This window comes from Branchiostoma belcheri, unplaced genomic scaffold, assembly GCF_001625305.1.
Source record: "Branchiostoma belcheri isolate BF01 breed outbred unplaced genomic scaffold, Haploidv18h27 scaffold11, whole genome shotgun sequence".
NCBI classification, from domain to species: Eukaryota; Metazoa; Chordata; class Leptocardii; order Amphioxiformes; family Branchiostomatidae; genus Branchiostoma; species Branchiostoma belcheri.
Window position 1 is genome coordinate 1682812 of NW_017802491.1, and position 13695 is coordinate 1696506.

The 13695-nt window shown below is 44.3% G+C and overlaps 2 protein-coding genes across 7 annotated transcripts in view; one reads left to right on the forward strand and one right to left on the reverse strand.

Moving 5' to 3' along the window:
- The window catches only part of LOC109482596 (E3 ubiquitin-protein ligase MGRN1-like), a 24061-nt gene extending 21780 nt beyond the window's left edge, over positions 1–2281 (forward strand). For all 6 annotated transcript variants that reach the window (XM_019785381.1, XM_019785425.1, XM_019785418.1 and 3 more), the window contains one exon: positions 726–2281. In XM_019785381.1, coding sequence (XP_019640940.1) covers positions 726–979 — 254 coding nt within the window. In that variant the 3' untranslated portion in view covers positions 980–2281. The remainder of the gene's footprint in view (positions 1–725) is intronic.
- A 76-nt stretch (positions 2282–2357) lies between these two features.
- LOC109482965 lies at positions 2358–12561 on the reverse strand. The gene is made up of 3 exons (XM_019785868.1): positions 12132–12561; positions 6879–7286; positions 2358–4254 (listed from the first exon to the last, which is right to left on the reverse strand). The coding sequence occupies exons 1-3, from the start codon at positions 12199–12201 to the stop codon at positions 3674–3676; spliced, it is 1059 nt and encodes a 352-aa protein (XP_019641427.1). The 5' UTR covers positions 12202–12561; the 3' UTR covers positions 2358–3673.
- Between the last annotated feature and the right edge of the window lie 1134 nt (positions 12562–13695).

The following is a 13695-nucleotide window of genomic DNA, read 5'->3' on the forward strand; positions in this document are numbered from 1 at the left end:
AAAAAATGGGTCTACTTTGTCCCTTACCTGCCAAATTATCAGAAATGGTTCGAGATTTTCTTGAGCAGCCAAGTCACAGACCATGGGCCACAGTATTTACAAAAATGTATGATACATATCTTAAGGCTTAGCTCTGTTGTCTGTAGTGTAGCAGCTTTTTCTGCTAATAGCTGATCTAACAAAGGTTTAATCTGTGTTTAAAATCATATCATATACTAACACTGCGCTCTCTCTATTGCAACTTCATTTGATATTGCCAAAGATGATATTGAAATCAGAATAAGAAAATCAGACTATTCCTTTAATTTGTATGAAACTCTGGTAGACCTAGTTGGACATACATGTACTGTATTGAAGTTTTCCTTGTTGATTTGTGTTTTAATCTCATTAACCCTAGTCCCCTGACAAGTGACTGTGTGTGCCTGTAGTCTGTTGTAGTGAGTGTTTGATCCTCTTGTTGAACACTCACTACAACAGAGTAGTGAGTTGTAGTGAGTGTTAACCCTCAATATTTAATTCTGGGTTCAATTTTTATCATGTTTACTAAAGGTTCGTAAAAGAGTGATAGATGCTGCATGGTGCATTTATTTTCTGTTGTGGTTTTCATATTTCATAAATTGATGTAAATTACTTAAGTGTGGAAGGTCTGCATTTGTTATTTCAGTATATAAATGCCGGTGTACCTGAAACTCACTGTAGGTTTGTGTGTTTTCTTCGTGTTGTAGATTTTGAAGGCCCAGCCTTGCGAGTCCCGCCCATCGGCGTGATGCGGGATGCTGAAGCCATGGACATCCCCGCCTCCGACAAGACCTCCATGGACAACGGCTGTGTGGAGCTGTCCCTCCCCGGCACCCCGCTGTCCAGCGACAGCTCGCGCAGCGGGAACAGCGTGAGCAGCACGCGGCAGCTCCTGAGCACGCCCAGTAACGTGCAGCTGGAGGAGGAGGAGGAGTCCCACATCTCGCCACTGCTGGCATGAAACTAGTCGTAACAGCCGCAGGGGGTAACACAGCTGACGTAACGGCTCCCTTGTCCCCACCTCTGTGTCATCTTTCAAAAACCTGAGTGTCTCTTAGACAAACCTGTACCGTCAACTGTAGCCTTACTTATGTGTGCTCAGTGTACATTCCTTTTCTGGATCTACTAAACATACTTTTGAGAGCTGCCCTGTCTGTAGAGTATTGTGTAGTTTGTTCTGTTGTTGATTGATGTAGTGGTGGACCTGTCTGTCCACTCCTGTTACCATCCATGGCTGTTGGGACTAGTTGGGATGCCGCAGGGGTGAGCACCCTCCTCCACATGCACCATCCGGGCTGGACCAGTCGGACTCTCACCACAATCATAATGTACCACAACTACTACAGAAAACCTTGTTGTTTTTTTTTATGTAAAAGGTTACTTGGAAGCAGTTATTGTAGGTTCCACAACTTACATTTGTCGTTTTTTGGATTTGCTTGCATAAGAATCTTTTCATTTTGAGGTAATGATATGAAGAAATCCAAACTTCTCTGCAATAGTTCCTGATTGTGTTTTCAAGTGTTTTCTTTTTTTATACCTCTCCTATGAGTGTTTGAAAAGTATTCCAAAGCCTTGATGTATTGCTAAGTTAGTACATAACCACTTTAGGAAAGTAATATTTTAAAACTCAGATTGTGTTGTATGTTGCACCTTACTTTTATTTACTCTTACTTGAAATATTTTGTGGAAAAGATCATAGAAACAATTCTGTAATCAATGGATCTGATGTGGCTCAGAAATTGTGGTAAAACCTTACCGATAGCTGCCTAATGACACTGTAATGCAATATCATGATCGATATAGACAAAGCCATTATATCATGGCACCTACACTGATCTACCTGTACATCTGTATGCTACTTGTTAATGTCATATTGCTCTGCTGGATTGTGTAAATATGCTTGTATGTACCTTATGCGGATGAAGAATTGACATGCCAAGATTCCCTTTCCTTTGCAAAAGGAAGTATGTATGCAGATGATAACAACTGAAAACTGATGAATAATTTTTGGAAGAGTTTCTTGCACCTGAAAAAAAAAACTATTGATGTATAGAAAAAAGGATTGATTGTAAGATTGCATAGATATGATATCCCCACATAGGATTGTCTGTGCAAGGATGCATGGGTTGGGTAACATGTAAAGCTTTTAGCCATAGTCAATAAATAATCATTGCTGTACATTGTAATTTTCCTGTGTAGTGTATGAATTATCTGCATGGCTAAATAAGACTGCAGGAATAAGGATCACAAACTTCAAGATAAAAACTAGATAGGCCAACATTTGCTCCAGAGCAAATACAGCATATTTCACTCCATCTTCCTCCTCTTTCCAAAATGGACTTTTCCGTATCAACCTTTTGCAGAAATGAACCATCCCGAAGTTACTCACGCCACTAGTCTTTACACAGCTGATTTGTGAAGATATTTGCAGTAGCACTTTACAACAACAGGTCATAAACCATTACCTAGCCAAAATGCAGGTCCACAAAATTTAGCCCCATTTTCCCAAAGTTGCTTTGCTGATTCACATTGCAGTTGGTGTGAAGACTTCCAGTGAACTAAAGATACAATACACGTGTCCTGACCAGGTGACATCATGGCATAAATAAAAAGCAGAGATGTTTACACATAACTTTTATTTGTCTATTACACGCTGCTGGTGGGCACTGTCGTCTGTATTGTTTTGTTTTGTTGGCACATAGTTAAAGGTTACTCACTGCTAAAATAGTAAAAATAATGTGTTTCGTATCAATTGGCTAATGCATTGTGCCAAAACTCTTATTTCATAATCTAGATTTCGATATTTTTTGCACAAGAAATGATAACATGACCGAAAATGAGATGAAAGAAGAGATACAATTTAAATTATTCATTTCACACAGCCATATTCTTTGTCATGGCGCTAAGTTGTGGAGTTGTCATCTAATCTTACCCCCTTCCCCAATTGGCATGAAAAATTCAAAACGCCCAGTCCAATAGCCCCTTTGTCGCTAAATGAACTCTCAGAAGCAGTAAACACTGAAAATGTATAACTTGTTACAGTCTCAAGAACAATTGAGAGAAATGTAACGACGTTGGTAAAAAAACTTGTCTTTCTTACCTAGAACTAATTTATTCTAAGAAATAAACCTAATACTTCACACTTTTATCATTAACATAATTATTCCAATTATAGTATGTTAACATTCTCGTTCACTAATTACTACTGAGTATCCTCGAGTAAATTTTTACCGAAGGACCTAATGAAGAAAAGGGCAGGCAATACGTTGAACTAGTGTTGGAATGTGACAGCCACGGTAGTAAGGTACTAGTAACTGACATTTTCCCATTATGATGCAGTTGTTCTGTACATGGAGACTGAAATATTCAGTAACACCACACCGTAATACAAGTAAACCCCTTTTGTACAGGTCTATGTCGTTCACGTTACTAGTTTTGAAATCAGTATCGTTTGTCTGGGGCTTGGTCAAAGTTGACCATACAAACAAAGACTTCGTTTCCGTATTACGTATGTAGCCTGGTGTAGTAACACTCATATTGATACCCAGTGTTTGGGTGTAGTTTCACCACATTACACAGGAAGCTTGAGTTCATCCGTACTGGTAGCAAAGACTGCGGGTTGTCTGACTTCGTATTGAAGTAGCAATAGACATCATCACGAAGACGGTAGGATATAATTCGTCACCCGACAGCTACAGCTGGACTTGACTTTTATCCAGTCCCATATTGGTTTCGGCGGAGAGCCATCCAAAAGCACCATCGCACGGTGCAGCTTCTCTCCCTCGGTACAGGTGCCGCTGCACCCGCTATACACGGGCTCACTCTGCCGGCACGTCACCTCGTGGAACTTCTGGTACCGCGCCGTCCCGTCCCGCGTCACGCCCTGCATGAGTTCCACCAGCTTCCCCTCCCGATTCTCAGCTTTGACGTACGTGGTGAACTTTTCTACTTCTTGACATGGATTGATATGCAATAGCCTGCCTGGGGAACCACTGATGGCGGGTTGTTGCGACTCCACTTCCTTACCGAAGTACACTATATTCACGTCCTGGTCGGTGGCGGGAAGGAAGGCGGAGAAACTGGAGGTATACTCCTTCAGGCGGTCGGGATAGTCTCGCTCCAAGATGCAGCTGAGGGAGTTCCGGTTCTCCTCCTGTTGACACCAGCTGAAGACGCCCTGTGGTAGAGGCTCTGTCCCAATCGGAACCTTCGGGCCTTCCGAGAGGGCTGCTGGGTCTGAAATGGAAACATCTGCATAAGTGCGATCCTAGACACACTAAAATGTACATACATTTCTTCATCAAACGGACCATTCACAGATTAGAAATCAAAGCGTTCTCGCCTAGAATAGTGGCAATAATGATTTTGTCCGCATGGCGGCGCTTCAGTACCAATACGCCACTGCACTGTCTCTGTTGTTGTCAGGCTACATATATCAGATGGGATAAGAAAGCGGTAAGAACAGTGGCGTAGCTGCATTATTGCGACCATCAAACTTTTTCCGAGACATTTCCTGTCTCAGGTTGAGGCAAACATACACAGCTGACCATGCTGTGTATATTGCAAAACAGTGCTGTCCTTGGTGCTGAATGGTACTCTCTCACGTAGAATGACTACGCACAAGCAACGTCGCAAATCAGTAGTCCCGTCCAGCGATAATATTTTAAGATACACCTACCAATGATTCAACTGAATGTTAACGTTGCATGGTAGTTAACATGTTTGTAGGCAAAAATAACCGTTTGGACAAAACCGCACACATGCGCTAGATGTCGCTTTTTGTTCGAGAAATTCCTCGGACTATACTGCCGTGTCATGCATACTTGTCCAACAAGACTGATGCAGCTAAGCAAAAATCACATCAAGTGAAATATTTCCTGAGGCCTACTTTGACTTTCTGTTAAACGATTGTCCAGAAATCTCCAAAAAGCTTCGCGAACGACTGTCCTGTCAGTATCAGCGCTAGACAGATGTGAATATATGACTGATAGTTCCGCATGTTTACTTACAAATGTTCTGGGTCATACCTTCCCACGACCTTACAACACGTCCGAGAGGGTGATTTATGCACTCGGACATTTGATCGATCGTTCTACCAAACAATTCGTGCTCCATCCCACTAAACAGTGTACAGCACGAGGCCATTGTGCTCTGGTACATAGCGACTGTCTTTTCAAGATTATCCCCAAAGGAAGAATATCGAAACGTCGACACTTTTCTGCCTTAGCATCAGAGATTCCAAAGGTATTGCGAGACTGGCTCAATTCGTCTCTGGTTGAGCTGCCTTGTCTATACAATCCATCTCACACGACTGACTCATTTCTCTAGCTTTTCTTTCAGCCCGTCTGGCCTGTAATCACAAAGTCAGGCGGTACCCAATCGGACGTTTTTAATTTAGCACGTTAGTCGCGGTTGGCAATCGCACTGTTGTGTCTGACATGTGTTCAATAGCATGCCTGTGACCTTGAACAAGGTGTTCCCACTGACAACACGTTTGTCTCTTACCGCCAAATACCGCCGTCAACCCCTGTTACCAACCGCTCAGCTGCCTACTTGGAGTTTTTCCAGCCATGCAAGGCCTGTTCACACCAGCGTCTCCTTTGTTAATTTTGTTGTTGCGGAATTCCGTCAACTGGAGAAACAACCAAGGATCACCAAGGGGTCTTCTCCGTTCCGCCCAAGAAATCTAAGTATGTCACCTGTCAAGCCCTGTCTATTGAGTCCTAAAAATAGTCGTGTTGACAGACAGCACACCTGAGATACCGGTGTGGTATTTTGTTGAAACTGCGACGTTCGGAACATGTTTGTGTGCCTCACGTGCGTTACTTTAGCTGTATACCAAGTTAAGCACCTGTATTGTATTACGGCGAAAAAGCGACTTGTCAATACACCCCATCTGTTGTCATAACATTGTACTTGCAAAGTTCATTTCTTCTTTAGAGGGCTCAAGATAATATTCACTCTGGGCTGGGGCGCACGGAAAGGTACAGTCGAACAAAACGTCTGACTTAAGCATTGTCTCGCTAAGTGAGTAATAGCAAGTGTTAAAAGTGTTTGCGCCGTAGTAGACGTCATCATGTGACCCGCCAACATAACTCGTGTTGCATAAATACGAATAAAAAATAACTTTGTCTTGCAAAGTTTCACTGGGTCGAGAATACATCCTTGTAGTAAGCAACCCGCATTGTAAAGTCCAAAAGTCAATGTGTACAAAGCCTTCTACCCAACACTTCTAAATAGCCTACAGCAGCTGGACCATGAACACGGCGGTCGTGTTTTGCATGTTTTTTCGCCCATCTTGCAAAAAAACGTGAACCCGTTAGAAATGTCAATACTGCCAGTTACCCGGGCCGAACAATGTAGCCCGCCATGCGAGCAGGGCCACCGCGGCTCCGGGCCAAGAGGTCCTCCCTGGCGAGACGGCCAGCCGGCTCCCTGGCACGAAAACGTCTCTGTTTCCAGGCGCTTCTGCTGCTCATAATAGCAATGCTTGGCCATATCATCAGTGACTTCATCACTCATCATTCTTTGTTTCTTCACGTGGTTTGAATTTGAGTTATGCTATAGGTTCTACATTTCATACTGAACGGACTACACACGCACCTGGATCACCAATCATATTTAGGGAGGGGAGATGAGAACGTAAGACGTTACGAAAACGTTACAATCTTCCCTCCCAACATCAGTGTACGTAGATTATTTAAAAGACCCGCTTCACACAGGTGATAGTTAACAGGTGTGTGGACGTTAACCGTTGCAGGACGGTTAACCATCACCAGTGTTAAGCGGGATTAAGTCCAGTTATATAAAAAGCAGCCAGATTGAGACATGTAAGGAACGTGACAAAAAGAAGTATTTACCCAGTTGACAGATGTAGCCAGCCTTGGTAGAACAGGCGAACGGCCGCCATGTGTAGGAGTCGAAATACTGGTACATCAGTATACAGTCTCGTACTTTCCTCCGTCCGTTCTTCAGATTGTGACGTAAATGTTTGTTCTCGTTCCCGGGACTATCGTTGGGGTTCCTGGGCCAGACGTCGTACCCAGGCTTCGCCTTGACCTTCCTCCTGGGCACGCCGACCCAGTGTGGCGTGCGGAATCTGTTCGTCTCCTGGGCGAGGAACTGGTAGACCGGGCCCGAGACCTCCGCCAGCTTGCCCCCGTCTCGAGCGCAGATGGCCTCCGCCTTCATGTTGTTGACTGGGAAGTCGGAGAACATGTAGCAGTGGCGGCGGAACTGGCGGTAGCCGGCTGGACACTCCGACTGGCCTGGAGGTCAGAAATAGAGAAAAAAAGTTCAGGATACGAGGAATCTGGCAAACAAGGGTTCGTTTGTACCACAACGATTATATAAAACTCAACTGTTAACCTGAATACCTCCGCCAGAGCTCCACCATCCAAACAATTACGGCTCTTAACACACACACACAGCTGATATCTCAGTAGCAGCACTTCACTACCACTTGTTGCTCAGACCTATATATAGCCATCTACACAACATGTAGTAATATAACTACATAACAAAATTATTTCAAATCCGACCCAATCATGTGCATATTGTAATAGTATTGTATATTGTATAGGTGTTAACCAGCACGTGCGAGGACATGTCTTGTAAGGCTGCGCCTTATTTCGGGTTCTTGAAGTGCACTTGCAGGTGCTTGTAACTGTGGTTAAGTTTTAAACATCGTGCGGCTCCCCTGATATCATGTAAGGACGAGGGGTCAAGAGGTAAGATTACATCAAGTAGTTTCTTCAAGAATGTCTGTCCTCCCTTGCGTGCGATGTTGTGACTGAATATCCGGACCATATTCCCTGTATCGACAGGCGTCCATACAAGATAAATGGGTAGTTTATCTTCCCATCAAGGATGCGATTCTCTGGCTATTCGTACCTTAGAGTTTGCTTGTTTGGAACGTTTAGGAAACTCTTCCGCTCAAAGTTTGAGAACACGTAGACATCATCGCTGCAGACAAGTAGAAGGTCCAAAGATTGAGTTTCTCACGAAGCTATTTTAATATTTGTTTTTCATTGAAAAGTTTTCATGTCTGTCCTTCTGGCTGTGGTGGTAACAGCCAAATGTTGGATCCCGTCGTACTATGACGCAGGGAGTCCTGGCAAATGATCTGTGGGAATCTGGCATGGCAGCTTCGCGACTTGGCATCTTTGGAAGGATGTTTATGTTCCCATATTTTACATCAATGACCAGTGATCAACGCAAAATCTAGTGGCATAACTGATAAGAAAGGAAAGTTTATTGAAAAAAAAAATTGATTCACGATGGTGACAAAACCATCTGAGATACACTTTTCTAATCAGTCACACTTGAAAAGATGTCAGTTGATGCCAACATCAACCCAAGTATAGCTGGCAAGTTCATCTCAACAGAAGTGGCAGTATTTGTACTGGCGTGACAGACTGGGGAATCCAGATGGTTTGTGAATCGCCACGCCTTGTGCTGACGAGTCCAGCTGTATCGTGTAGACTGTAGGTGACGGAAAATCCTTTGCCCGCGTCAGGACATGTTTACGCCGGTCTCTTGTTCGATTCGACAGATTTACTCCAAATACAGGAAGCAATACGTGACGTGACAGGGACCAGCCGTCTTCACATGGCGATTTTCTACATCCAAGTTGCCGTATGTAATTAACAGTACACACCCTTTGTGTAAATCCTACAGATAAGAGAACAAATTGTTCCAACTGTGCTTCTAATGTTTTTAATTTCCCTGGTATATACCGTTTTCGGATAACAAAATAACTTTAACCAAATAGCGGGGAATACGAATACTTCAGGCAAATTAGCCTTCTGCCATGCATGCTAAATACTAGTAAATAAAAACAAATTTTCTGGAAAAATGAAAATTCAAGACAGAAAGGCGGCCAAGGGACAGTAGGTCAAGGTTACATGTGAGGTAAGGACGGTACAGTAAACCACCTGTCCGACCTACATCTACAAACGTTTACTGTGCAAAAACTGATCCAAAAACGTTACTGGTAATCCAAATATACATACAATATTAACAATGTTACTTTTAATTCATTTCATCTGCAATGGGAATTGTGTTTGAATTCGACAGATGTTTCAAAACGAGCGGAAGAATAACCTCTTACCAAGTTGCCAAAACCTGGAAATTGACGTGGGCTTTAAATCGCTGCAAATTATGGCGGGACTGGGAGAAAGTAACAAACGATCTACAGTTAACATGATTTGGGACTGAACGCTCCATAAAACTGAAAACTAAAACTTTTCCTAGATCCTGCCATGTAATGTACATGACTGGTCCCGTGCCAGCTGACCGTGTTGTACTCCTGAGTGATGGATTCCGACCCCTCCCATGTACAATTGGCTGCAGTGGAAACTTTGGCACGACTGCTGGAGTCTAACACCGTAAACCGTGTTGTTCTCTCGCTGGATGGGAGACTGACGACACTTGTCAACATCTGCGCGGGCGCCGCTGCCAAATGACCGCACCCTCGGGTCAACATCAGGCGACATTTCGCTTGACTGACACTTGGCTGACAAGTTCGAATCTTAAAGGTTAAGAAGCTGTTTGGGGCAGATAACAAGCGAGAAAAACAGCGAAGATGACGAAGAACTATGAAGTAATATCCTTCAGAAGAGGAAATGACCAGGCGATGGGTTTACAACTTCGGATACACCTTTGACCCTTGCAAGGTTACATGCTGGGGAGGGGGGGGGGTATTATCTGTATACAGAGTCTTACACTACCATACCACACCATGCCATATAAAGTAAGACACAGTTGATTCTTGGCCCTTTTTGTATCACATTTCCAAATATCGTCTTGTGCTAAGTTGTAGCAACAAGGCGAAGTGCTGCAACATACTACAAGTCTGACTGATAGATTTATATTCGAACAAAGTATCGGAAATTCCAACTCCTTGGCCGTGAGAATACCAAGGCTTTCACCCATTAGTCATTTATAATTAAGTTTCAGGTCAACATCCAACCATTGAATCCCCGGGCCCTAACCCCAAGTTAGGTCCCACCAGTCTATATAAAAACATGTCGCACTGCGTAGAAAATTAGATTACACATTGGCTGTAGTGCACGGTAAGGTAACTCCAGGACCACTTGTTTGCGTGCAAACCCATCGTAAATGGCAGCTGGCAGCACAGCTACAGGAGGGGGGTAGGTCTGCGTAGGTGTTTCTCTCCGTGTTTAAAAAATATCCGCCTGTGAAACCTGTCGACAATGGGAACCAACTAATTTTCTAAAGTTACTCCTACGATTTCAACAATTTCAAATATTCTTAATAATAAGCGTCCAATTGTTATGACCTTGCTACTGGTGGAAAAGATGTCAAACTTTGTGAATGCTAAGAACAAAAGCATCCTTACTAACTCCCCAGTAACTTATACAAGACGCAGTCAATTTGCAGACCACAGAAACAGGTTTGACAGATGACCGAAGCCTTTTTACTTCATTTAGCTATCCGTTTCTCGGATACAGATAAAAGGTGGTTAATCATGAATAAGTCTGGGAGACCATATCTACATAATGGGGGCTTCCCTTTCTATGTTCACCTCCTAATCTAGGGGCAACGTAAACCGTAAGTTAGCCCATACTTCTGTTGGCAAGGAGGTTATTCATTTTGGCAGTCTCACGCAAACATTCCTTCCATCTATACACTATAGATGACCCACCCGATGTGTCTACGTGTACAAAGAGCCTTAAGATGTCGTTCAAGATAGGACAGGGGATCTCTTGTGTTTGTCAGCGTCTTAGAGGCACAAATCTTCGTGACCACTTGGCACGTAAACATCTTGGGGAACACGCTAGCTATCGATGGCGCCTTGTCAGCGGAGAATGCGGCTCCGTCACGCGGTCCGCCCGCCTGTCACGCGTGCATGTCCGCACAACCAGGCTGGACACTCGGCAGCTAGTCGCCAACCGCAGCCAGATATCTTTCACAAGTTTCTGTCAGATCAACAGTACACGTCTAACTGCCTCCTCACTGCATATTTGCTCAGTGTACAGTACAATGTTGAAATATGTGGCGTGTCATTATGCAGCTGCAACATGATGGTATTAAATTGCAAGTTTTAGCAATATGATATTTGTTTAGATAAAGAACAGGATGAACAGGCCATCACTGTACACAGTGACTTAGATGTTTCAAATGTCGTTAATAAAGCCATAGCTAATATACAGCACTAGGCTAAGTAGATGTTTCTTTTTCGACCCACAATTTCTTTCTTGGAATGAAGAAAGGCTTTATCATTTTCCACATAAGTTCAAGTTAAGTTTTCCACATCACTCAATAGTTTGAGCTCCAGGAAGGATATCATAAATATTGCCATGAAGAATTTCAACTATCATTCTATTCACGTTCACGACGGATTTAGGAAAGCCACAAGATCAACACACATGTATGTTCTGTGGTACAGACATTGGGGCGGGTAGGGGTGTCACTCACACACACATACCTGGACAGGGTTATCCCCTGTCACTGCACCTCTCAATACACCGAGGTGTTGCTATGACCCCCTTGTCTATGGCTAAATAAAAAGCATTGTTTTAGACCTTATCAATGTTTCAGTCGTAAACAAACAGAAGATTGATTTTCTCTTGGGAATGCTTAGCGCTCGTGGGTATGTGCTCCGGATTTCTGCCTATCAAGCAAAATTCAGTCAAAACTGCTTCTATAAAGAATATGGCTTGATACATATGTCCTGCGGCCTGGGAAAACTCAGCTGGTAGTGCTTGGTGACAAGTGCACGTTTAGTCTGAAGTTTGTTTATTGTATTAATTTGCGGATGTAGCGGTAAAGTCCCACGGCACGGAGTGGTTGATTTCCAGCCCTGACTCCTAAATAACGTCTTGACGTGCGACCTACTCACGCCAGTGTAGCAGAAACATCGGCCGGGATGTTTATATCTCCCTCAGGAAACCGTTTATCACCTCCCGTACCCTTTCCCTGCCCTTGTGGAGCAGGAAGCCAGGATAACAAAACAATACGAGCGAGAGCAGGAGCAAATCGACGTGCATGGAACGGGGAATTTGATCCAGACGAAACCAGCCCTTAAAATGTTTTAGCGTAAACTTAATTCAATTCTTCAATAAACATGGCGTTATATCCACACGTACCTTGCACTTGGGTGCCGACGCAGAAGTAAAAGCTGAGCAGCAGGGCCGTCCTGACCGCCGGGAGATCCATGGTCACGTCAGCGGGGAGACACCACGGTCCGCCCGCCCGCGCGCGGTGTAGCAGGGCGACGACGCTTTTCGGTCTTTTCTCTCGCAGTCGGCCGTGAACGCAAGTGAATGATGGCACTGAAAGCTGGACACGAGTCTTTAGGATCCAGAACCAGTTCCAGTCTTGCCAACTTTTCTAGTCTGACCCGGCGACGATCAGAGCTTTCATCATTTATCTGAAGAATGCAAACAAACTGGGAAAGTCTCGTGTCAGTTGGACGGAGTGGCCCCTATCGCAACGCCTCCAGAATTTTTCTCCCAGAACTTCAGGCCAGCCCGCTGCCCCTTAATACCCCCCGCAGGGTTGGCCCGGTTCCGGACTCGCCGATAGTGTCAGTTTCTTAATCCCAGAAGACAATGCGCTAACTCTCTTATCAGTGTCGTATCAGAGAGTATTAGTGAAGAAAAGAAACTAGACGTTGTTTGAACTCTCCTCAATACACTTCTTGTGAGTCGTTTTTTTTCTCCTCAGTAATGGATGTGTTTCTATTTTGGTTTGCGCCCGGTCCTTTTGGGAGAGGCCATAGACATGTCACCACAGGAAAACCACCAGGTAATTTGTGCCAATTGGGGCGTATTACCAGAGGTGCACGACTCAATTACTTTGCTATGATATACGAGCTGCTCGGACTCTCGTGCCATTTTCTCCAATTAATCTCCTCGTCTGTCGTGTCCCAAGGGGTCGACTTGTCCGTGAGGTATGCAAAGGTCCTGTCGAAGTGTGTTATCTCAATGGGTCACTTGAGCTTAAAACAGCAAAACATGGGAGGGAGAGTGAACACAATACAGCTGAGGACGAGGAACAACGGTCGACATTCTCTGTCCCAGGTCACCCGTGGGAGGGGAGGGGGGCGGTGGTGATAGACGCGTGATTGGCAGGTACGATAAGGACAAAATTAATTGCAAATTGGGTAAGAGAAAGAAGAAATCAATCTTAAGGAGTGAAAACCACCCAAGATGGCGGTGCTTTTGTTTTAAATACTTTAAACTAGAGGATAAACTTGTTGGATCAACAGAAGAGGGTAAAAAGGTCGCAAAAGGGGTCTACATTTGGGTCAGTGATCCTGGGGGGTTAAGTGCTGGGCCGCCGCACGCAAGACGCTGCTCGCTTCACTGTGGCTATTGGAACTACGATAACAGGGTTCGTGCCTAACATGCGGAAAAGCGGCCATAGATAACATTGTGCCATCGTCTGACAAAACACTCGACAGAAAGACCACAGTCGCGAACGTGCAGACCCAGAAAATCTTGCCGAATGTCGTTTGCATTGCCCTTCGTCGTTCTGGAGATATTGCTGACCAGATTGATAGGTAAAGCCCCTCTCAGGTTGACACGAAACACGTCTGATGGCGCAGCATCTGTGCAGTAGATATAGAGCGATAACGTTCCTCATCAATCACTCACTTCTTTGTTCGACTTCGTGACAGGGGTGTTGAACAGCACACAAGTTTGTAGA

Coding starts and splice junctions, on each gene's coding strand:
- LOC109482965 (XM_019785868.1), bottom strand. CDS start 12,201: ATGGATCTCCCGGCGGTCAGGACGGCCCTGCTGCTCAGCTTTTACTTC. Junction 7,287..12,131: donor CGTCGGCACCCAAGTGCAAG/GTACGTGTGGAT, acceptor TCTGACCTCCAG/GCCAGTCGGAGTGTCCAGCC. Junction 4,255..6,878: donor TGGCTACATCTGTCAACTGG/GTAAATACTTCT, acceptor TTTCCATTTCAG/ACCCAGCAGCCCTCTCGGAA.